Below are 22,858 nucleotides of genomic sequence, written 5' to 3' on the forward strand. Positions count from 1 at the left end.
ATTATTTAGTATAATATGTGACAATAGTCTTTCACATAGTCGACACATAAAAATTGAAAAAAAATTTTTTTACCTGAAATAAATAAAATCAAGGAGTAGTCGTAGCTGTTCACTGAGGAAGACTATGCCAAGTCCAAGGAAGGCCAAGGATGGACTTGTAGATAAAGAACCACAGATTTTAGGAGGCTGGGAGTTAAGTGTGGATTTCCTACTCCCCTCCCCCAAACCATGTTTGAGTGGGTGCACCTAACTACTACTCAATAAAATAAGGTGCTATGGTATCATGAGTCCAAAACACCAGAATCTCCATCTGCACCTGTTTGCTCTTCATATATAAATACAACCTCTCAGTACTGCCTAAAGGAGAAGGCTTAATTACCACTTGTAATGATGGGATAAATAGACAACAGTGGAAAAAAGAGGCAAAGACTGCTCAGTTAGCTGAACTAGGATTATTTCTTAGCTATTCCAGACAGAGTAGTCGGTTTTTTTCAGAACTGATTGCCGCTAGTTGGAAATAATTTCTCAAATCACGTCCCTCTGAGCATGTTTATGTAAGGTACCATTGAATGTGGGAATTTTCTGACTCAATGAATGGAAGAGACCCAATTTGTTCTCTCTAAATGCAAACTAAATCTTCTCATTTATGCACATGTATTTTTAATACACTACTTAAATGCTGTGAAACACTGAGAAGACCAATGTCTTAGAGTATAACAAACAAGTAAGAGATTGGGAGGAATAAGCTCAGAGATTTAATGCATAGGTGGTGTAGAGGAGGGACCAGATCAGACAGGCCCTAATATCCCATCACAATGACTTAGGGTTTTATAGAAGTAGGATGAGAAGCTATGAGGGTGAGTAGAAATAGCACATTAAAATACTTAAAATCGGGGCACCTGGGTGGCTCAGTCAGTTAAGCATTCAACTCTTGATTTTGGCTCAGGTCATGATCTCAGTTTGCAAGATTGAGCCCCATGTTTCTCCCTCCCTCTCTCTGCCCTTCCCCCACTCATGCGCGCGCTCTCTCGCTCTCGCTCTCGCTCTCAAAATAAATAAATGAAGTGATTCAATTTCCTAAAAATTCTAATTAATAGATGTAGTACAATAGTCATTGGAAACTGCTGTATCATTGCTTAGGCATATTGACTCAAAACATGAAAAGTTTCTTAATATTTAGATTTTTTAAATATTTCTATTTTATATTTTAAAATATATGTTTTTAGTTTGGGATAAATCCTTCACCACTAAAGTCGCCAGTAAGGGTTACTTCAGTTCAGCTAATTGTACTAAGAACTGATTGGAGAAAATTATTTCCATGCCTCCTACACTAAGCAGCATTCTTATTCCTAATGCAGTATCTTGAGTTCTTCAGCATCAAGAAAGAAGCCTGCAGGGGCACCGGGGTGGCTTAGTCAAGCATTTGATTCTTGATTTAGGTTCAGGTCATGATCTCACAGTTTGTGAATTGAAGCCCCACATTGGGCTGTGCGCTGATGGCATGGAGCCTGTTTGGGATTTTCAGTCTCTTCTCTCTGTCTCTGTCTCTCTTAAAAATAAACTTAAAAAAGAAAGGAAGAAAGAGAAAGACACTCCAAAGTAGGTATGACAGTTCTGGTCAGCAACACAGGATCTTCTTTATCTTGCCCGGAACAGCTTTGGGGTTCAGCAGACTCCTATCTATACCTGTCGTTATGGTGAACTTTATCAGTGGGAGTCCAGGCAGTATGGTAACACTGACAGCGTTGTTTGTGGGACAGAATGTGACCACAGTAAGCTCTTTCGGGCAATACATCCCTGGTGAAATGTCTTCAACTTCCACAGTCAGTCGTGGCCTGGCCTTCCCCTTCTCAAATTCAAATACACCAATTTGCAGCATGTCTTTGTCAGTTTGGGCCACTATAACAAGAATACCGTAGAGTGGACAAACTTCCATTTCTCACAGTTCTGACAGTTGGGAAGTCCAAGATTAAAGTGCCAATAGATCCCTCATCTGGTAAGGGACCTATTGCTGGTTTGCAGAGGGCTATCTCATACCTGCTTGTATCCTCACGTGATGGAGGGCAGAGAGAAGAGGCAAGCTCTCTCCTGCCTCTTCCTATAAGGGCACTAATCCCATTTTTGAGGGCTCCACCTAATTACCTGTGACCTAATTACCTCCCAAAGCCTGCATCTCCAAATACCATCATGCTGGGGATTGGGGTTTCAACATATGAATTTGGGGGGATACAGACATTGGGTCAGTAGCATGGAGTCACCATAAAGACACAATAGTGCATCGCACATGAGATACAGACCCTTAAAACCGTGAACTCCCATCTTCCCCCACCCTTCCTGTGCATATTGAGAACGGTTTTTAAAACTCTGTGCTTTTCCCTGTGGTGATCTGGTGCTGCCAGTGTCCTCATAAACAGAGATTAATTGTGGGCACTGAAAAATGGCATGGTGGTGGCTGTTACAATGCGGCCATCTAGAAAAATATCTGATATCCTTATTTTAAAAAATAGTTATACGCACACATATATATGATTCATATATAATCATATATAAATGTAAAGTATATATTTTTAATAGATAGGACTTATGTTCCTCAGCGGTCAGAGGATATTAATTTGGGAAACAACTTATTGCTTTGTCTAAATCAGTTGTTTTCAAATTATGGGACTCTAGCTAGCTGGGCAGCAGACTTGAGCCACAGCTTATACACCTGGATCAAGTTCATGTGTCTCAGTCCTCCTGAAGACCAGTCTCTTCCACTTTAGTGGTTCTGTGCTTCCCATCTCTGTCATGCATTCTGATACTCATACACTGCCTGGCATTATCATTCAGCCACTTCTTGTTTTTTTCTACCTCAATTTTATGCTTTTAGAGAATAGAGTGCTCAGTAAATCCCAGTCCACATCTGTCCACAGAACACTCTTCCTATCCCTCCCCACGAAGCCACTGAATTACTCCATCCAGACTGCCGACTGCCATGTTTGCTTTCTATCTTGAAAAGTTGGTGTGAGAATAAACTGAGTTGATGTAAGAGAGAGCCCTTTGGGAAGTTCATAACTACTTACATATGACCTGGTACTATTTTTTATACCTAACACTAGCACTGAGAAATATTAAGGGCATGTTATATATGTATATATACGGGGGACTTACTTTTTGCCAGCTCAAAAAGACAGGTTAAATAATACTTTTGCTTCTATTTAGGAAAGCTGTTACTGAAAGTATACTTATGAGGTTTCTTTTCTAAAAAATATAATTACAGATGGGATACACACCTCTCCATGTGGGCTGCCACTATGGAAACATCAAGATTGTTAATTTCCTGCTCCAGCATTCTGCAAAAGTTAATGCCAAGACAAAGGTAAACTCTTTTCTTCTTTGTATCCACCAAAGTCATTGATTTCTGTGTCCAAGGAAGTAAGTGTCCTTTCTTCCATCTTCCTTCTACAGAATGGGTATACACCGTTACATCAAGCAGCTCAGCAGGGACACACGCATATAATAAATGTCTTGCTTCAGAACAACGCTTCCCCCAATGAACTCACTGTGGTAAGGGGGAAGGGAAGAGGGAGGCTAAAGGAAGAGGAAGGAGATGACCCTTGATGCTGGAATCTTCTTACATGTTTCACTGGGCACCAATGCTGCTGTTTTACTTTCATTTATAGGTATAAACAGAGCATTCAGTGGAATTCAGGGCAAAGGACAATAGCTATATTGTGACCCGTCGAGAGAGAGATGTGATTAGTTTTTCACACTTAAAAACTACAAGTCCATTGCCATCTCATAGGAAATACATATATAAAATAAAAAACATGCTTGTTTTCTTGATGATTTAGAACATTAGAAAGCCTCTTGGATCCCGTGTATAGCAGCCGGGTCTCTGCTGTGTGAGTGGGAACAGGTTAGGTGGGTTTTGTGCAAGGTATGTCTCTAATGAAATAGTGTTTTGTGTGTGACAGTGGGTGGGACCAATGAGACACTCGTCTTCTGTGTAGTATGGGTGAAACATGTGGGCGCACACAGGCACTGAGACTCGGGGAATGACTTGTTAATTCTTTGTCCTCGTTTCCCTCTGGCCAGAATGGGAACACTGCCCTCGCCATTGCCCGGAGGCTTGGCTACATCTCAGTGGTCGACACCCTGAAAGTAGTGACTGAGGAAACCATGACCACGACTGTAAGTAACAGATTCGGGACCTCGTCCCCTCAGTGCCAGCTTTCAGGCTGTAGATTTTCCAGGAACTTACTTTGCCCTATTTACAGACTAAGTTCCATGTTACGAAATGCTGTCATTCTCGTTTCAGATATTGAGAAACTAAATATTAAAAATACCTTTTTAAAATATGCATTAGGACCTATAGAGTTTTTTGCTCCATGTGAAGCTAAATGTATGTATTAATTTGTTTTGCTGTAAAAATAGTTTTAATGAAGTGAAGGCAGAAATATTTTCACATTGTTCTTTGGCAATGTAGGGAAGTTGAAGATAACTTGGTTCTTTACAATGTTATGACTCATAAATGGTAATGGATACGTTGCCATCATTGTAAAAACACTTTTTACATTGTTGCAAAAATAAAACATTAGGGAGAGGATCCATTTTTACCACTATCCTCACTACTCTTCCAGTCAGCTATTAGAGTTTTCATAGGAAAAACAATAGGATGTTTTATTAAAATTATAAATAAATCTTTACCAGGAGGCCTTATTGCGTCAGATACGTTTTTATAAGCTGCAGCCTCTGGGATAAGTCATTTCTTATTAACAACATCTGGAGCCTTTGAACTGCATCAGGATTTGGTAACTTTGGAATCAAGAGCAGATATTGCACCATATCACAGGCTTATTGGAGTTATTCCTGACTTAATGACTCAACACACATGCCTGAGATTGGCTCCGTACAATGTAAATTTAGGACTCTGGAACATTGGGAATTATCAGCTCTGCCTCCTTGTCTCATCCACCTTTCGATGTGAAGAAAGGCATAGTTAGCATCTGCACACAGTTTGTATACACAGTGCTTCACGTAAAAGAACGCGGGGTTGAGGATCTCTGCAGCAACCTGCGGGCTGAGTTATATGCAGGCTTTACAAACTAAAATACTAAGCCTGCTGATCACAAGAGAGAAATTATGTAATTTGCAAAAGAGAAAGCAGTAACTTCAATGGACTAGAGCAATGGTTAGCAAACAGGGCATATTTCTAACTTTAAGATATAGTTTGTATAGAGATAAATTACCACATATTGCTTTTCTATACCTCTTCAGTATTTCATGATCTTAAAATCTGGTATTAAATACTTGAAAAAGGAGTTTAAACAAATAATGTTTAGTAACCTTAATCTTGGAAATATTCCATCTAGCTCTCTGTAGGGTGTGACAAAAAGAGGGAGAAGGACAAAGTATTAAATAATTGCTAAGTGTCATAATGCTATAAAACATTTGAAGTCACTGTAATAAGTATATAGAACTTCCTTTCCGGTGTTGGAGAATTGAAATGTGTGTAATAGTTAAAAATATAAATCTTATTTATCAAATGTAAATAACTTTCTCACCCATTGGGAAAGTTCAGAATGTTTCTTTAATATCAAAAAAAGCTTCAGAAGGGGCACCTGGCTGGCTCAGTCAGTAGAGCATGTAACTCTCCATCTTGGGTTGAGTGTTCGAGCCCTATGTTGGGTGTAGCTTCAGGAGAATGTACGTAAAGTTATAGCCTCAGGATATCTACTGAAAGAAAAGTGTTTCAAGGCTCTGGTTCCTAGTGAAAGATAGAACAAGTATCAGAATCAGGCCATCGCTCTCAGTATCACCCGCTGAATTGACTGGTAATTTCTGCAAGAGAGAGAAGATAGGGCTCGTACTGACAGGAAAAGTCCAGTTGGCCTAATGAAGTGAATTAGGCTTCCATGAAATGAAGTGCTCCCATAGGTTAGGAAAGAGTCCATTGTTGTCCCTAAGACTTAGTCCAGCATTGTGGTATTTGAGACTTTATCTCAAGCTGAGACACAAACCTTGTCAACTCTGCCTTAGCGGATGCATATAACCTGGCACAGGTGAGGACTGACACAGCTCAGGGTAGAGTCTGTGATCTCAAGCTCACTAAACACAGGGCAGCCTCCACTGTCGACGGGTCTTTGCACAGCCAGTTGCTAGGCCCCAGCAGCCATCAGCTCCATAAGCAGACATCTGTTTTTTCAAAAAACTTAAAGAAAAGATTCATCTTCCCTACAAGCACAATGTATGATGTGGCAAGTCTAAGAAAGATGGCTTCAGTTAATTACATTACCGTCATGGCAGGGTAGAAACTGTCTTAGGACCCAGAAAACTGAACGTCAGTAGAAGCTGACGTTCGAAAGATGAATGAAGCATTTAAATTGCATTGTTTAAAATATTCAGTTTCTCTCATTAGCAAAGAACAGAGCACACCTATCTCTCAGATACTGGTGTCTATACTATTCTGTAGTAAAGGGATTCAGGGCTTCTTGAGAAATGGTTGAATCTAGATCTGGAGAAGGAAATACACAAGATGAGTCTGGAACGTCTTCTGGTGCCAAAGCGTAAGGAAGTGTCTGCTCTCACAAATAAGTAAATAAACACACACATACACAATGATGGAGCTATGTCACAGGGATGCAGGAATCAACTGAAAAAGTTCCCAATGGCCAAAGCTGGAACAATGTAAGACAGATAGAGAGATACAAAGAGAGAGAGAGACAGACAGACAGACAGACAGACTCAGAGTGTAGTGCAAAGTATAAAGTAAATATCCATGAGTCGGTACTGATATAGATAAATATAGATACTGATGTAGATAAATGATTGAATAAATAGGGAAGAAGTGTCAAATCTGGAAAAAAAATTCAAACAATTTATGAAAATACTTTCCTGCAAGGTGTAAAACATAACTCTCTTAACTGTTAAGAGACTTAAACTTAAGTGTCGCTGAGCATAGTGTTTTCCCTCCAAAGAAAACAGTGTGGGAAGGGGGAGGGGGAACAGAGTAACTTTACAAGCACTGCCTCAGCCAGGCGCGCATGCCCAGTACCAACACTGGTAAATCGTGTTGGTCGTATGTACCCTTGACATAATGTGATGAAATTGGCACTTTACCTCTGTGGTCTTCCTTCCCAGAACATGTGACCCAATCCAATCATGAGAAAAACATGAGACAAATCCCAGTTGAGGGACATTCTACAAAATACCTGACCAGCTCACTTCTAAACTGTGAAGGTCATTAAAAGCCAGGAAAGTCTGAGAAACTGTCACAGCCATAGGAGCATAAGGGGAGCTACCAGCTAAAGATAATGTGGTGTCCTGCCAGGTCCTCAGACAGAAAAGAGACTTTTGGTAAAATCTAAGGAAATACGAATAAAATTTAGAGTTTAATTAATAGTAATATGTGAGTATTGGTTCAGTAATTGTGACAAATGTACCATAGTTTTAACAGCCTTGCTTTTTTTCCAGTTGCCTTATTTAAGCATCTTCCCTTGTTCTATTAGACTTTCATATGCTCAGAATAAAAAGAGGACTTGTTTTTCAACTAAAACATTAAGTCACTAATATTTTTTAACAAGTTATGTTGTCAGTGGCTTTGGATGGATGTAATCTATATAGGTAAAAACTCATCAAAGAGCAAGTAAAATATTCACTAAGCCCTTTGCTCTGTAATATACAGTTCTTTAAAATTGTGTGGAGGTTAAAATGATCTTGCAAATGCATTACCTCTAAGATATTTTCTGCAAGGCATAGTTGCACACATTACATAATTTATACAATCTTAATGTTTTGTATTTAGGTTAGGAATTAAAATGTGCATATAGAAGGGCAAGACAAAAATCAACGGCTGGCATGGTACAACAATAACGACACAATGCTTGCTGTTCATGGGGCTTATCTTCAGCCAAGACTTTTAGTAGAATGAGGTGGTAGGTTCATCAGACCATGAAAAAGTGTAACAATAGATGAGGAGAAGCAATATCTCTTTTCTCTTTTCCTTCGAACAGCCTTATTATGGACCTAAATCTTTTAAGCCAGTTTGTTTTGCCACTAGAATTCTTTCACTTTGTATTTGTTCCTAACAGTGTGTATATGGTGAGGACCTTAATGCTAAGGGACAATTTTGATGTCATTTTATATGTGTGAGTCTCAAAATAGTTAGCACATAAGTCCTGTAATAAATCAACTGATTAATTTAGAAAGAAATAGTGTCGTTAAAATGTTCAGTCCGCTAACACTAAAGTGGCTGCTTTTTTGTTTGTTTGTTTCTAGACTATCATAGAGAAGCACAAAATGAATGTTCCAGAAACGATGAATGAAGTCCTTGATATGTCTGATGATGAAGGTATGAAAACCACCTTTGCGTTCATAATGAAGTGTGACTTTGTATTTGTTTCCTGAAGAACATTTATTGGAAAAATGTTTTTAGAAATGTTCATGTGTTTTCATGTGTATATAAAGAGTATACATTATTCACACACTTACATTGTTCACTTAAATCATGCAGTTCGTAAAGCCAACGCCCCTGAAATGCTCAGTGATGGCGAATATATCTCAGATGTTGAAGAAGGTATTTGTGACTTTTTACTGTGATAAAATTTAACTACCAGCTTTATCTTCCATTTCCTATCTTTGAAATGTAACACTTCCTTGAGTTACTAACTTTTCACTTAGCTTATTATTATTAATTTACATATCATTTAAAAGATGTGCATTTGGTATTAGTGTCTTTGTCTCTTTGAAGCCCCTCTCCTTGAACCCATTTTCCAACTTGAAAATTCAGTTGTCACTAATTATGTGAATTGTTTTCTTTCTTTTTGTTTCTATTGAGCAGAAACCTGATTTATATTGTTTACATTTGAAAATCTAGAAGAGAAAAATCTGATTAATGTTTAGACCTAAAATATTTTTTTAAATAAGTGAGAAAAGGTATCTTATAGGTAAGGGATTAAATGCCCATTTTAAAGTTCACTCTAAGCTTCATAGTAAAAGCAGCTTTGGAACTAATAATGAAAACCCAACCTGAAGAAAACTGCTTTCAAAATATAAATTTTCAATATTGATTTCATGAAAGAGATCAATATATAAATGCTGGTAGTCATACTTCATTTGCTTAAAAGAAACTACTTGTTTTCTGCCTTATTTAAAAATCAATACATTTGACCAGCTCATGACATACAGATATATTAATTAATGATAACTTAAAAATTGCATTGGAAAAGTAGCATTTTTACAGGGTATAAGTATTATAAAGATGGCAAACTCAACAGTTTTACTGGAATAAAGAAATGTGTACTTACAGTAGAATTTATATTATATTTATGTTTTTTTCTTGCAACATTTGACTCTCCCAAACTGCATCTGTCTTCTTGCTCCCGGTATTTACCATCTCTTATAGATTTTTCTCATAGAGCAGACTCAATGGTCTTAGTCTTTCTCTGCGGTTAGGTAATTTTCCCTATTTTAATTATTGGTTTCAACTTTGAGTTGCACAGATGTAATTTAAAATCTAAATAGCGGAAAGCCTACATAATCCTAAATAACTTCAACGTTTTCGGCATACTATGACTGCCTACTATAAGTGAGCTGTGGCCACTGGGCTGCGAGCCTAGAGGAACTAATGCCCTGGTGGTCATTTAGGACCTGGAAGGCCATGTCTCATTGTTTGTAAATGTCATGTTGATAAATGTTAAAGGCTTTTACTCATTTTTTCTTTCCTTTTGTTTAAATCATTAGCTACATGTGTACCTCTGTCCTATCACCAATTGTATATTTATATCATCTTTAGGACTTTAAGAATATTATACCTTACTGTCATTATATTTCAATGTCTTCTTAGGAGTAATTTCTTATGTGCAAAAGATAAGAGGAAAGTGATGTTCTCACATGGATCTGTACACACATAAAACATGTCAAAAGTACATTTTCAAATGAGATTTTATGAAATATAATATGACAGTCACAGACCTAAAAATTTACTAGCTTTGATGAAATATCCCAATACTTGCATTGATGAGAGGCCAAGTTTGAATGGACGAAATAACAGCTTTATATATGTGAATAACCAGATAATTTCCATAAAAGGAGAAATTTCGAGTCTTTTAATGTGAAGAGAATTCATCTAGCCACTTAACTAGAAATGACAGTGATTTCTTATACATTTATCTCAGCTTGAGATTTTGAAATTAATAAACAAATTTCAATTCTCATTTTATTCATCTTCCTTTAAACTCTTTGGCCCTTGCTGTATGGGTATGTCCATAGGCTATGAGAATAAAATGACTTTTGATTTCATAATATTTTAGAATTTAATGTTGGAAGGGGTTCCTAAAAGGTCACTTGATCTGAACAATAACCTTCTATATTGGGATCACCTCTATAAAATCCTCTTAAAGGAGATCTTTTGCCCAGAAGCCTCAATGACAGAAATTCCCTAATTCCCAGGCTGCATTTTCCATTGACAACAACTCTGATTTTAAAAATTCTTCATTTTATTGAGTATCCTTCTCATTGATTCAGGCTTCTACTCATTGATTCAGGCTCTGATATATTTGGCACTATTTAAAACAAAATCTGCCTCTTCCATGTGATAATCCTTGTGATATTTAAAAAACATGTTTCCTATTTCTTCTTAGTCTATTTTTCTCTAATACCACCCCTTCCACTGCTCCCTCACAGTCATGGCCAGTCTCCTATGTACATTTCAGTGTTTCAATTTCCATCTCAAATTGAGATGACCAGAATAGACTATAGCATTCCAAGTATATTCTGATCAAAGCAGAGTAATGCAGGACCATTGCTTTGTCCATGGATGATATTAAAAATCTATTATTGAAGATTAAGATGTTTTTGAGGTTGGGGCACCTGGGTGGCTCAGTCAGTTGAGTGTCAGACTTCGGCTTAGGTGTCAGACTTCGGCTTAGGTCACAGTCTCATGGTTTATGAATTCAAACCCCACATGCGGCTCTGTGCTGACAGCTCAGAGCCTGGAGCCTGTTTCAATTCTATGTCTCTGTCTCTGTCTCTGTCTCTGTCTCTCTCTCTCTCTCTCTCTCTGCCCCTCCCCTGCCCACACTCTCTCTGTCCATCTGTCTGTCTGTCTCTCTCTCTCTCTCAAAAATGAATGAATATTTTAAAAATTAAGATATTTTTGAGATTATAATACTCACTTAATTTGACTCCTGTAACAGTACTGTCAGCTAATGTTCCTAAATGTTGCTTACATGAGCTCTGATAAGCCATATCTGCCTTTATCATGTATTTACATCGTTCTGTGCTGAATAAACTAGCATTTCTGTATTACTCCAAATCCCAAAACAAATTACTTTGAAATTTTAATTCTAAAAGGACCCCTACAACTTTAATGATAGCTTTTACTTCTGACTCATTTGCCTTATAGTCTTGCCAGTGCTTTGACACTTGAGTTGGATTCTGAGCTGCTCATTTCAGGAAGCCCTTACAGACAGTGGCAAATGTTTATTTCCATGTAACCACAAGAGTATTGTGAATACCTTTTTTTAAAATCAGTAAGAGATCATCACACTGGTATCCTATGTTATTGAGGATATCAACAGCTTTTAGAAGCAATAAAAATGAAAAGCGATACTCACTGCCAGTTTTTCTCAAGAAAAAGGAGAATGAATTTGGAATATGGAAAAATACAATTTTAATCCCATATTATAAAAATTGAGTACATACTAAAGGAATTGTGTGAAGAGTAGTTTTTCTAGCCCTTCTCCTTCTTTTTCTTCTTTGCTTTCTCCTTCTCTTTCCCCTCTCTCTTTTGTCCACTATGAGAAATTAGTATAGGTAAAAGAATGTTTGCATTAATTTCATACACTAAAAAATCGAGAAAACAAATCTACACAATGTTATCAGTTAATGCTATAGGGGAACAATGGAGCCAAGTTACAGAGTAGAATAAAGGCTGAAGTATCAGCACAGCAGAGGAATAGAAGGAAAGGTGATCAAGCAGCCTCCTCTAACCTAGACTTATCCAGGCAGAGCTGCTAGAGGCTCAGACCGTTCCACAAATATCTTAATGCCCCACTATCTTCTTTCCCAGAAAACATGTCACATGCATGTAAATTATTATACACGCAGAATTAATGCTGGTTCTGGTGCCAGTTACATTCTTAAGTTTTGCAACTCAGTTTATAATTTAAAAGAAAGAAAAAAACAGATGAAAGAAGGAGAGGGAAGAGGAAGGGAGGGAAGAAAGAAAAAGAAGAGAGAGAGGAAGGAAGAAAAGAAAGAAGAAAATTGAGATTAAGTTTCAATCTGTCTTCTATTCTGGGTCTCCCTCCCACGGATTTTAGAGTTGGCTGTGATTCAGTGCTGACTTTAAATTGTAAATTCCTATAAAGTATATTTTGTAAATTTTTAAATAATGTATAAAATGATGTTTTAGCTTGCAGAGTTCTAGTGGGCTGGGTTATAGTAACAGATTTAAAGAGCCATAAATGGGACATAATGAGAAATGGAATTAAACCATGGAAAGTAAGTCAAAGGCAGCTCTGTGGAATATGACTCTTTGAATAGTTTTGGGAAATAACTGGGTGAGACTGGGAAAAATCATTTAATTCTTAGCTACTTACAATTTTGATAGGGCTACAAAATCTCTCCCAGGATCCAATGCAGACACTGAAAAGGAAAAGGATAAAAAGAAGAGTCTGAGTATACATGTGTTAGAAATCGTTACCAGACAGGAAGAGGTTTGAGATAAAATGTCGTTAGATGTTAGTGACATGAGAAGTGAGGAGAATCATGCCCAATCCTCTCTATGCCAAATTTAGTGCCCAGTGAACTGAGTCAGTGTCATATAGCTCACGCTCTCCACTATACTGATGAGGTAGCAAAGCCCAAATTAATGTTGAATGGCTTGCCCATGTGGGTTAGTGGCAGAGCCAAACAGAAAGACAGATCGGACAGTCTGGTGCTAGTTCTTCTCTTTCATTGCTACTCTAACATGATCTGTTTTCATATATCCATATACCCAGAACCCAAAAATGTATTATTTTTTAAACTTTTAAAGGTTTTATTTTATTTTATTTTTTAATTTTATTAATGTTTTATTTATTTCTGAGAGAGAGAGAGAGAGCAGGGAGGGGCAGAGAGAGAGGGAGACACAGAATCTGAAACAGGCTCCAGGCTCTGAGCTCTCAGCACAGAGCCCGACACGGGGCTCAAACTCACAAACTGTGACATCATGACCTGAGCCAAAGTTGGACACTTAACTGGCTGAGCCACCCAGGTGCTCCACTTCTAAAGGTTTTAAAAAGGGAAATATTAGGAAAAGGAACAGATTATGCTCTTGGATATTATCACAAGATAATAATAATTATGTTTAATGACCTTGATGAGACCTATAATAGAAACAGTTTCCTTTCTTCTGACCATCCTGGTAAAAGAAATATGCAGACATAGATGCAAATGCAAGTAAAATAAACATACATGGAATTTAGAATAGAATTTTAAAACTCAAAGCAAGTAATTTTAGTAAACATATCTGAGTCTTCTCAATTAGGAGAGAATAAGTAGAATTTGAATGGCACAATCTGAAACTTAAAAATGGAGGAGAAATTACTTCAGGAGACATGAAGACAGATATCAAGGGAACCACTACAAAGATGCTCTTTTAGGACCTCTTGTCACAAGTGCCTAGGACTGTCTTGCTATCCTAATCCCCTGCTCATGCTAATAAATAAGTCAGGCAATGAAGTTTTTAGCTTTATAGATCTGGAAAGAAGCCTGGGAGTCTAGCCTGGTACAAGGGAGTGGTGGTGGTTGTGCAGAAATTGTTCTTTACCTGAAAGAAATGTTATCATTTTATAAATGATAACATGATTATCATAACATCTAACATGTTATCATGTTATCATAACAGCCTTTGTCTGATATTTCTCTGCTTACAATTGACCTTTCAAACAGACATTATGTAACTGCATGCTTCCTTCGGTGACAAAGTCAAAATGAAATACCAGAAGCAGAAACCAAGTCTTATTATTCTTTGTTATATCCCCAGAACTTAGCATAGTGCCTGGTACACAGGAGATCTTCAATATGTGTTTTGGTGGTGTACACAGTGGACGGAGACTCAAGGAAAGGAAAGGTTTCTGAGAGCTGGCAGGATAGAGAAAATTTACCTGCCATGCGCCTCTTCCTTTCAGTAAACACCTTCCCACTGAGACAGTGCTGGGCTATGTATTGTGTCAATAAACAGCTTTATAATGACTCTCCTAAAGTGGATCTGCATCTCAAAGAATAGTTAACAAATTTACAATAATTTCCGGTGAAAGAAAAAGATCTGTGAACTGGGCCAGAAACCTTTATTCTAAAATACAGTCCATCCTATGTTTGGTATCTTGTCTTTTTGGTTTTGGAATTGTTCAGTGATATTTATTCGCACCATCCACCCACCCGTCTACGTACCTGACATTTCCATCTAGATTCTCATAGACATCTTAACTCATCATGGCCCAGACACCTGCTCCAAGCAAAGTCTCCATCTCAGTAAGTGGCTCCATCACACAAGCCAGCCCTGAGGTTCTGTGTAAACTCTCTTTTCTTAGCACTCATGCCCAGTCCCTCAGCAAGTCCTATCAGTTTTCCAGCACCCATCTCACGTCCCTCTTCTCTGCCTTCCCACTGCCATCACCCTCACTGAATCCCAAGTACTCTGTTCTCCCGTGGACTACTGCAGGCACCTTGGTACATGGCCTCACATCTTTCCCCACAGACTCAGCTCTCTGCACAGCATCCTCAACGATCTTTTAAAAATATAAGTTGAATCATATCATTCCATTCCCCAGCTTAAAATACTCCCAAGCATGGGGTACCTGGATGGCGCAGTCTGTTGAGCGTCCAACTTTGACTCAGGTCATAATCTTGCAGTTCATGAGTTGGGCCCTGTTTCAGGCTCTGCACTGACAACTCAGAGCCCTCTCTCTGCTCTTCCCCTGCTTGCACACTCTCTCTCTCTCTCTCTCCTAAAAATAAATAAACATTAAAAAATAAAAATACATTCCAAAGCTATAGTTATGTTTTTAAAATTCATTCATGCAATTGCATATAACCATGGCTCACTTGTTTGTATTTCTATACAATATTCCACTGTATACGTCTGTACCATAGGTAAGTTATCCATTTCACTTGGAAATGGAAATGTGGGTTGTTTCCAGTTTGGGGTTGCTGCAACCAAAGTTGCTACAAGGCTGCTTTTATCTGTCCCCAGGGACATGTCTGCATATATTACTGTAGGGTATAGAACTATGACCGTGGTTGCTGGGTTGTACATTATTCAGAGGCAACAGAATTCAAAGTCAGGGGATAGTAAACTAGGATTATAAAATTGTTGAGTCTATTTAAAAAAGGCAAGGGAAAGAATGTTATAAAGTGATTACCATGAGAGAGTGAGGAAAAGACTGTGATTGGGATAGGATATGTTCTAGTTCTTGACCTGGAGATGCTCTTTTGTAACAATTTATGAAAGTGTGCATTTACATTTTATGTATTCACCTGCCTGGTTGCTATATTTGCTGGTGAAAGTAGCCAGCCCTTCTAATATAGTATAAATACAAAACTCAAATAAAAAACCTCCCAAGGCTTTACATTGCACTTGAAACAGAACTCGGGCCCTTCCATGGCCAATAAGTTTGGTGTGCTATGGCCCCAACAACCTATTTTCCACTGTCCTCTCAATCGCTTTTTAACTTTGTCCTAAAAGTCATCTCAAGGCACTGACTGGCCCAGTCAGTGGAGTATGCCACTCTTGATCTCAGGGTTGTGAGTTTGAGCCCAACACTGGGTGTAAAGATTACTTAAAAATAAAATATCTTTTTTAAAAAAAAGGTACTTACCATTTATTGAGCCCTTTCGATGTGCCAGGCATGAATCTATATACATTTCATGCATTATGTCATTTAACCTTCACAGTAACCTCAGAATTAGAGCCATTGGTATTCCCACTTCATAGATGTGGAAAATCAGCTCCAGCAAGGTTAACAACCTTGATCAAGAGTACACAAATCAGTTCAAGGAATTATACTCAAATCCCTGCCCTTAACCTCTGCTCTGACATTCATGGTACCTGGTAATTTAGATAACAGTCCCACAACTGTTGGATTATTGCAAAATTTAAATGAGATCATGTATAAAGGGATCTCAGTGAATGTTAGTTACAAAGTACCTTATCTTGCTTAATTTTCTCAAATATTTTGAAAAATTATTGGTATTATTTTTATTCCTGATTTACATTTGCTCTTAAACTAAAGCCCTAACTTTAAGTGTTATTAGTTCTAATTTATGTTAAGGAATTAACATAGATTAGAGGCTCAAAGGGTTTAAGAAATTTGTTAAGGTTCACATAGTCAAGGAAACTGGAATTTGAATTTAGTTTTTTTACTCAAATTTCTACTCAAATTTGACGTGATAGAAAAGAATAGATATAAGTGAAAAGGAAATTCAAAAGAATGAGAGATTAGTAAAGATCTCAGGAAGAAAGCATTTCAAGGAATAGATAGAATGTAGACAAGTAGAAATTTGGGCAGGTGGAAAGAGGTGTTCTAAGTGCAGAAAGTTTTGGAAAACGGGGCCTGGCTGGCTCAGTTGGAAGAGTATGTGACTCTTGATCTTGGATAATGGGTTTGAGCCCCACATGGGGTGAAAAGATTACTTAAATAAAACTTAAAAGAGAGAGAGAGAGAGAGAGGAAAGCAGAGGACTTCAAAGAAGAACTCAGCACAGAGGGGTGGGGGAAACCAAACACAGGCCTGAATGAGAACCCCAGGAAATGCCATAGGGAGGATGAGAAGCAGTTCTAGAAAACTCCAGGCACATTAACATGTACAGAGAAAGAGGAATGCCAAGGGATATGGAGGGGGAGCTGTGAGGAAGTAAACCAAAAAAGGCTGGGAGATTCCCTGACGGGGTCCAGTTAGCTGAGCACAGGCAATCTGGGGATCCCTGGGGATGTCAGGCAGCCACCACGTCCATGACATTGTGGATATAGACACAGAATAGTGTAGTTCTAATTGAGTGTGTGCATTTTTTCTCCAAAGAAGTAGTGACAGGATGAGTAGCAGCTGCAGTGGCCTGTGGAATGAACAGACACAGGGATTGATGGCAGGGAATTAAACATGCTTATTGTTTAAGGACAATAGGTGGTTTTTTCATTTGGATAAAGCAGGTTGTAATTTTGAATACGCTTCCTCCCTTCACCCTCCAATGATTTCAGTCCGTGCCCATCTACCTGGAAAGTCTGACCTGCTTCTTGTGGAAGTAGGTCCTAATTTGATCACCCCCTAACTCTTTCCCTTCACATTGGAAACCTTGCTGCAGAGAGAAGAAAGTGGAGCATTAGCCCTGGGAATGGACGGGAAAGGGAAGGTAGAGCAGTGCAGAGAGCCAGGAATAGGAGGGTGTGGAGAAGCAGGGCAAGATGCTACACGTGGTGAGAGTTGCTCTGACTACCTGGGCCAGAACCAAAGTGAGGATAACTGACAGCAGACCCCACCTGTCTTTACCTTTCAAGCACACATCTTTTAGAGGTAGGAAATATACGTAACATGAGCAAGAGGCCAAATGCTTGCTCACAAAGCACGTGAACTCCTGATACTCCTTTATTCCTAGGGACAGTGAACATGTTTCTGTTGTGCACACAATGTCCTTACACACCTAAGTAAGAACAGCCGACACTACTGAGGTCTGGATTTGGGGTTGAAGCTAGACAAGCCAACAAAGAATAAATAGAGGAAAGAATCAATTGGCATGATGGACATTGCCACCTTGAATTAAGCTACCTAATTTCTCTTTAAGTAAGAAACAACATTTTAGTGCCTGATTTCACTGGGCTAGTTTGTGGCTAGTGATTTATTCATTGTCTACTCTTCTTTACAAGAGGCATAGATTTTAGATAATGAGAACAGGGTAAGTAACCTTGTACTTCTTTCTACCTGCATTCTGTCTCTAGGCTTAGGAGTTTATGTGACCAAGTCAGTGTCATCTTACTGAGATGACAGAGAGCAGTTTCTGGATGAAAGTTAAGGTGTATTGGTAAGAATGATAAGAATATGAAAAAGTTATAGTGTCTGTCCCAACACTGTCTTTTTCTACCTCTTCACAGGAAGGACACTGAAATCGTTTTCCTTTCTGGGATGAGTTTGTTTATTAACCCAACCAAGATCACAGGGGACATTTTTCATTGCTACATCTGGAAGAGTTCCAAGACTGAGTCATGCATGCTTATTTAGAAACTATATCTAGCTTGGATTAAGGAACAGTTTAAAAACTGTGATCCAGTTCTTAAAAAGAAGCACATCTAGCCGCAAAGAATAGAATAATGCTTGAGAGTAAAGAATCAAATGGACTTTGTTTACTCTTAAAAAAAAAAAAAAAAAAAAAAAACTAGCCTGAGCAGAAAGAGTCATTTGTTCTTGCAAGTTGTTCTTGTTGGTTAAGAGATGTGTAAACTTTGCCAGTCAAGCCTGATTCCTCTTTAGCCACCTAAGAAGGTTGGCTCTTATGAGCACCTACAGCTCAGGAACAAGGAGGCAGAGTGTGGCACATGGCTTCCTACAAGAGGTACATGAATGACACACACTTAATGACACACACTTCCTTAGCCTTCTTAAGAACACCCATTTCACCCATTACTCATCTATTTTCTCAACTTACACGTTGTTCTCATATATTTTGAGAAGGAAAGCAAGAAAACATTATATACATTCCAGTATGTGGTTGGGAAACTGTTTTGAAAGAACATTGCCAGGAGGAGCTGGAAAACAGAAGGCTCATGGGAAGGCCCTCCTTCCAGGCTGGGGGAGGTAGTCCCATTCTTTACCTGGCCTGGGGCTGCAGCGTCTCCCTGACCTTCCACCCCTCCTCAAACGTAATGGAGTCCTGAGCTGGGCCTCCAACCTGACCCAGAAGAGCCTGTGCCACACACATGACCTCTTCAACCACATGGAGTAATTCCATGAGCCGTACATCACCTCCCCCTCTTATCGGTCTGTCAGGTATTCACAGGAAACCTTGCTTAATCCAAGCTCTTGCCCCAAACTACACAACGAAAGGTGAAATACGTGCATATCTGGAATCTGAGTAACTTCCCATTGTTTATTGTGTAACTCTGGGCTAGAATCAGACACTGAGAACAAGACTGAGTGCATCGGGCTTCTACTATTACCACACTCCTCTTCCGTGCATTTCCTGCTCCCTTGCTTTTCCGAGACTAACAGTATCAGGGGAAGGAGGGAAAGGACTTGTGAACAAAATATAGTCATTTGGATTCTCCATGCTGAAAATTTTTTGTCTAAACATGAGGGGAGATAGACATCTTTTGACTAATGCTTTGCATTGATGGAAACTGTTTTCTCTTCAAAGTTATCTGTATTTTATGTCCCTTATTTGAACCTTCAAAAAATAAAATATGCTGAGTCTTATTTGTCTCATCTCTAAATGGTTAATTATACCACATGGAGTTGCTGAGAAGATGAAAAGAAATAACATACTAAGCATTTAGAACAGTGACCAGCATATAGTAGGTGCTCGATAAACAGCAGGGTCTTTTTTTTTTTTTTTAATCAAACAGAGGCAACTATCAGTGAATCCTGCTTCCTGCTATAGGGTTAGAATTAGGATGGGTGAGGGGTGCCTGGGTGGCTTGGTTGGCTAACCATCCCGACTCTTGATTTTGGCTCAGGTCATGATCTAGAGGTTAGTGAGATCCAGCCCTGTATCAAGCTCTGTGCTGACAACATGGAGCCTGCTTGGGATTCTCTCTCAATCTCTCTCTCTCTCTCTCTCTCTCTGCCCCTCCCCCCACTCTTATGATTTCTCACTCTCTCTCAAAGTAAATAAATAAACATTAAAAAAAGAATTAGGGTGGGAGAACATGAGAGGAAGAGGGAGAGCTTTGAGAGTCTGGGTCTTCAGAGTGTGTGTGTGTGTGTGTGTGTGTGTGTGTGTGTGTGTGTGTCTGTGTGTGTGTATGGGTCAAATAAAGTGATTGGATTTTCACCCACTGATGGACATATGTTGCTTTCACTTGGATTGCAATGGCTATTCTATAATCCCAACTTCAGAGACCCTAAAAACATGGCCCAACATGGCCCTCACTTCCCACAACTCAGTTGACTATCACTTTAGTAAAACTGGCTGCTTGCTCTTCTCAGAGCATTCCCATTCTTTCCTTGTCATGCCATTCAGTGGCTGGAATGGCCGACTTCCCACTTCCACTCCTCTCCACCTGTCTTTACTCACACACCTCCAGTCAACATCTGCCACATTCCTCAGTCCAATGTGACACACTCTTCCTGTGAACTCTGAGATACTGTTGCCATTTCTCTTGCACATCTTCTGACACTGGTGTGGTGGTGAAGAGCTTGGGCTCTGCCAACTGACTGTGTGGGTTCCAATCCAGACTCTACCACTAACCAGACACGTGAGCTTTGAAAAATAATGGAACCTCTCCATATCTATGTCTTCATCTAGAAAAGGGAAATAAGGGCATCTGCTTCGTGGGATTGAGGAGTAAATGAGATGTGCATCTAAGTGCATATGAAGTGCTCAGTTAGCACAGCGCCTCACACATGCAAAGCACTGAGTAAATCCTAGCCTGCAGGAGTAGTAGTATAGTATTTCTATTATAGTTTGTTTCCTGGTATTAACATCTTCATTGGAGTCAAAATGTCTCAAAGGTGGTAGTTGGCTTTACTCATAGCAGATCCTAGTCCATGACTCTATTTTCTCACTGCTTAAAGTGTGGTTTGCAGTCTTCTGGGAGCTTGTTACACATGCAGAATGTCAGGGTCTACAGAATCAGCATCTACAGTTAGTCAACAAGGTTCTCAGATGATACAAACATACATATGGAAATTTAGAAACACTGCACTCAATTCATTGAGTTCAGTTGCTGAAGCTATGTCAATTACTCTAGTAATTCCCACCAAGAAAATAGATACTTAATTTTGTAGAATCAATACTGCCATTAGATAGCTGTCATTTATTTGTAAGCATCCTTTAAAGCAGTGGTTATCACAGTTTGGTTTTTGGACCAGAAGCATGAGATTTACTTGGGAACTTCTGGAATTGTAAATTTTCAGGTGATTATCATGCATCCTACAGGTTGAGAACCACCACGGTAGAGCAATGGGAAGCTACTGGAAGCACCACATTAATAATGTGCATCCCTTCTTTCTTGCCGTGTTATTTTATTTTTTATGGTCCATCTCTTAAATAGTAAGGTTGGATATTGTAACAGATTTTCTCTCCACATTTGCCAAATATTTGCTGGTGCACATCTACATCTTAATATCTACCTGGCAGACCAGTGTGTGTCCAGATACCAGTTCTGGTATATGGAACACAGCCTGTCTGATTTATCTGCAGTCCCTGTGTTTTGTTTTGTTTTATTTTGTTAATTTTATTCGTTTTTTGAATAGGTGATAGATGCACATGGTATAAAATTCCCAAGGTACAAGAGTTTACGGTGAAAAGTAAGTCTCCCTCCTTCTCGCTCCAGTAACGTAGTTGCTATCTCCAAAGACAATCACTGAATTTTCATTGCACATATTTATTGAGCACCAACTATGTGCCAGGCATTGTTCTGGGCACTGGATATAGGCCAAAACAGACAAAATCTCTGCCCTCATGGAGGCTACATTTTGGTTACCAATTTCTTGTAGTATTTGTTCAATAGCATAGTGTATTATAGTAGTTAGAAGTGGGGCTCTGTAGTCAGACCAACTGATTTTGAATCCAGTTTTCCTCATATTCTAAGTGATCTTGGGTTATTTACTCTACCATTGTGAATGGGTTTTCTTTATATTGAAATGGAGACAATGATTCTATTTTATAAGGTGGATTTGAGAATTGCTTGAGATCATATTTACAAAGCACCATATAGTGCCTGGAACATAGTAAATGCTCAGTAGATAAAGTGTTGACTATAATGGTGTGATCTCACTCTATTGTTCTGTAATGTAGACTAGAAATGCTTAAAGAATTTATTTTCCCCAAAATTTTCATTTCTTCTCTTTTCTATGTGATGATCAAAAAATCATCTTTTTCAGAATAAGTGCGCTAAATATAAGCCTAAGTTTCGATCATTAACTATTTGCCTATAAGACCATTTGCTGAGTTCTGTTAAGAAACCAACTCCTAATATATCACTAGAGGATAGGTACTATCTTCCTTTGTATTCTTTCTGATCTAGCTTTTTTGTAATCCCATGTAATTTGAAGGTGTTCTACTATTAATTCATTTGAAGGTGTTATGTATTATTACTTGCAACCATATAAGGTTACAAAATATATACCTTGAGAAGAAAATTCTGCATTTCATAGCAGAAGAATGAAGCACTTCTGAGCAAAGTTTCAGATAATATAATTTGGTACACTTATCTTAAGGAAATTTCTTTATGATTCTTGTCTCCAGACAGATGAGAAAACAACTTTCAACCCCTAGAAAAGCAACAAAAGTATTCCTTGGTGATGATCTTAACATGGAAAACATTAGAAAAAAAATTACATGCAAAAAAAGAAAGAAGAAAAGAACTCCTAGGGCATTTGAAACACATTTAAATATCAGGCCAAGAACTATTTCCTCTATTCAGCATAAAAAGGTATTAGTGGGCACGGTGATAGATTGCAAGGAATTGGATTCAGCATATTCTACTACATGTTGACACTGACTTGGAATCTAAAAAGAATAAGGACTGGATCACATGGCTGGCTCAGTCAATGGAGCATGCAACTATTGAGCTCAGGGTTGTGAGTTCCAGCCCTATGTTGGGTGCAGAAATTACTTAAAAACTAAAGACAAATGAGAGAGAGAGTAGATATAGATAGGGTTAGAGATAGATGAATGATAA

At 38.6% G+C, this 22,858-nt stretch overlaps 1 protein-coding gene and 1 long non-coding RNA gene across 4 annotated transcripts in view; one reads left to right on the plus strand and one right to left on the minus strand.

Moving 5' to 3' along the window:
* ANK3 (ankyrin 3) overlaps window positions 1–22,858 on the plus strand; it is a 341,189-nt gene that overhangs the window by 203,387 nt on the left and 114,944 nt on the right. For 2 of the 3 annotated variants that reach the window (XM_039250506.1, XM_039250504.1), the window contains exons 19-23: window positions 3,260–3,358; window positions 3,448–3,546; window positions 4,078–4,173; window positions 8,260–8,332; window positions 8,495–8,557. In XM_039250506.1, coding sequence (XP_039106437.1) covers window positions 3,260–3,358; window positions 3,448–3,546; window positions 4,078–4,173; window positions 8,260–8,332; window positions 8,495–8,557 — 430 coding nt within the window. The remainder of the gene's footprint in view (window positions 1–3,259; window positions 3,359–3,447; window positions 3,547–4,077; window positions 4,174–8,259; window positions 8,333–8,494; window positions 8,558–22,858) is intronic. The other variant, XM_039250503.1, reaches the window with a different exon arrangement.
* Window positions 1–22,858, minus strand: part of LOC120244138 — a 54,068-nt gene that overhangs the window by 26,301 nt on the left and 4,909 nt on the right. Inside the window, exon 2 of the long non-coding RNA XR_005531474.1 lies at window positions 12,585–12,630. This is a non-coding gene — a long non-coding RNA (uncharacterized LOC120244138). The remainder of the gene's footprint in view (window positions 1–12,584; window positions 12,631–22,858) is intronic.

The sequence above is a fragment of the Hyaena hyaena genome, unplaced genomic scaffold (assembly GCF_003009895.1).
Source record: "Hyaena hyaena isolate Hyena2069 unplaced genomic scaffold, ASM300989v1 scaffold_371, whole genome shotgun sequence".
Classification (NCBI taxonomy): Eukaryota; Metazoa; Chordata; class Mammalia; order Carnivora; family Hyaenidae; genus Hyaena; species Hyaena hyaena.